Source organism: Solanum lycopersicum, chromosome 3 (genome assembly GCF_036512215.1).
Source record: "Solanum lycopersicum chromosome 3, SLM_r2.1".
NCBI classification, from domain to species: Eukaryota; Viridiplantae; Streptophyta; class Magnoliopsida; order Solanales; family Solanaceae; genus Solanum; species Solanum lycopersicum.
In genome coordinates, this window is record NC_090802.1 from 50,810,914 (window position 1) to 50,812,546 (window position 1,633).

The 1,633-nt window shown below is 32.6% G+C and overlaps 1 protein-coding gene across 1 annotated transcript; it reads left to right on the forward strand.

The window, feature by feature from the left end:
* Positions 1 to 820: 820 nt before the first annotated feature.
* On the forward strand, positions 821 to 1,378 carry LOC101256265 (14 kDa proline-rich protein DC2.15-like). The gene has a single exon (XM_004235101.5). The coding sequence runs from the start codon at positions 882 to 884 to the stop codon at positions 1,209 to 1,211; it is 330 nt and encodes a 109-aa protein (XP_004235149.2). The 5' UTR covers positions 821 to 881; the 3' UTR covers positions 1,212 to 1,378.
* The last annotated feature ends 255 nt before the right edge of the window (positions 1,379 to 1,633 follow it).

Below are 1,633 nucleotides of genomic sequence, written 5' to 3' on the forward strand. Positions count from 1 at the left end.
TTCATGTGAACTCGGGAAACCCTCCTAGATACACCCTTGTGTTTGTGGTTCCTAATGGTTGATATATGCCATATTAAAAGAAGAAACAAAATAGTAGAGATCCCTCAATCCCGATCAAACCTATAATTTATAGTTTTTTCTCTTTTTTTCATACTCAACTATAGAATGAAACCGTTACGAAAATAAGAAATGACTGAGTGTGGATTCATTATTATGGTGTCAAGTTATTTGTCGATGAGTATCCATTTAATAATTTTGAGAGAAAATGATGAGCTCATTTTCTTAAAATTTACATGTTTTTCCATTTGATAATAAATTAAGATGAATCGGTTAAAAATTGGAATACAGTATCTAGATCGATCAAGTTTTGTCTTGACATGTAGTTATTATCAATTTTTGAGTTCTCAGTCGAGATATCAAGCAGATTATGTGTTTTAAAACGTGGGTGGATGGCATCAATTTTTATTTTTTATTTTTAAAAATGTAATATACTTGTGGAAAGATTGGGAATTAAGTTTAGTAAGAATGCACACAGGTTTAGAAATGCGACGGACAAAAGGGATCTTGTCCAGGAGCGGAAGCTAAAGCTTCACATGAAAACGTGGGAAGTTATGGCTTTGATCATAACTAGAATTTGTAATTAAATATACAAATACTAATTACATGCAAGTCTTCTATAATAGATGTAGCATGTGCAGGAAACATGTAATTAAGTTTCTAACTATACTAAGTATTAATTAAATCAAATCCTAAATATTTTAAAAGCCATGCACTACCAATAGGCAATATTCAACTAGTATAAATAGCCATCGTTACTAGCACATGAATTCAATCATCAATTAAACTGCTTAATTAATTAGACCTAACCTTAGCTTGTTGACATGGCTTCCAAAAATCAGGCCTCTATTACCCTTTTCTTATCACTTAATCTCCTCTTCTTTGCTCTTGTAAGTGCAGGCTGTTCAACTGATATTTTGAAATTTGGGGCATGTACTAATATACTTAATGATTTGGTGGGTGTAATTATCGGGACTACTCCAACTTCGTCATGCTGCAGTTTGATTGGGGGGCTGGTGGACCTAGAGGCCGCGGTTTGCTTGTGCACAGCCATAAAAGCAGATATTCTAGGAATTCATTTGGATATACCAATCTCTCTAAACATCCTTCTCAACGTCTGTGGAAAGAATTATCCTACTGGTTACACTTGTTAATTGAAAATTATTATCTGCTCCATGGATCTCTTGTTCAGAATAAGTAAGCTTTGCGTATATATAAATGCAGCTTCATCACTTCACTTTACTTACTAGTTCTGTCATGTTCATGTATCTTTACCGTTTTGGACATGTCAATTCAATAAATGGAATGTTGTTTTTATTCACTTTGTTCATAACCACAAATTCATTTTATAATTTTTCCAGCTAAATTTACATAAACGTTTTCATTTCTCTAGATTCATTTAATCGCAAACAAAAATTCATTTAAAAATGTATGACACTTGGGCTAACTCAACCCAAAAACTAGTTCATAACCAGAGATTATCCTTGATAGACTACTATGTACTTAATTATCACTCAAAGTCTATTAACACTACTCGCTGGAGAGACTTAAGTTAAGAAGAAAAAAGAGAGATTGA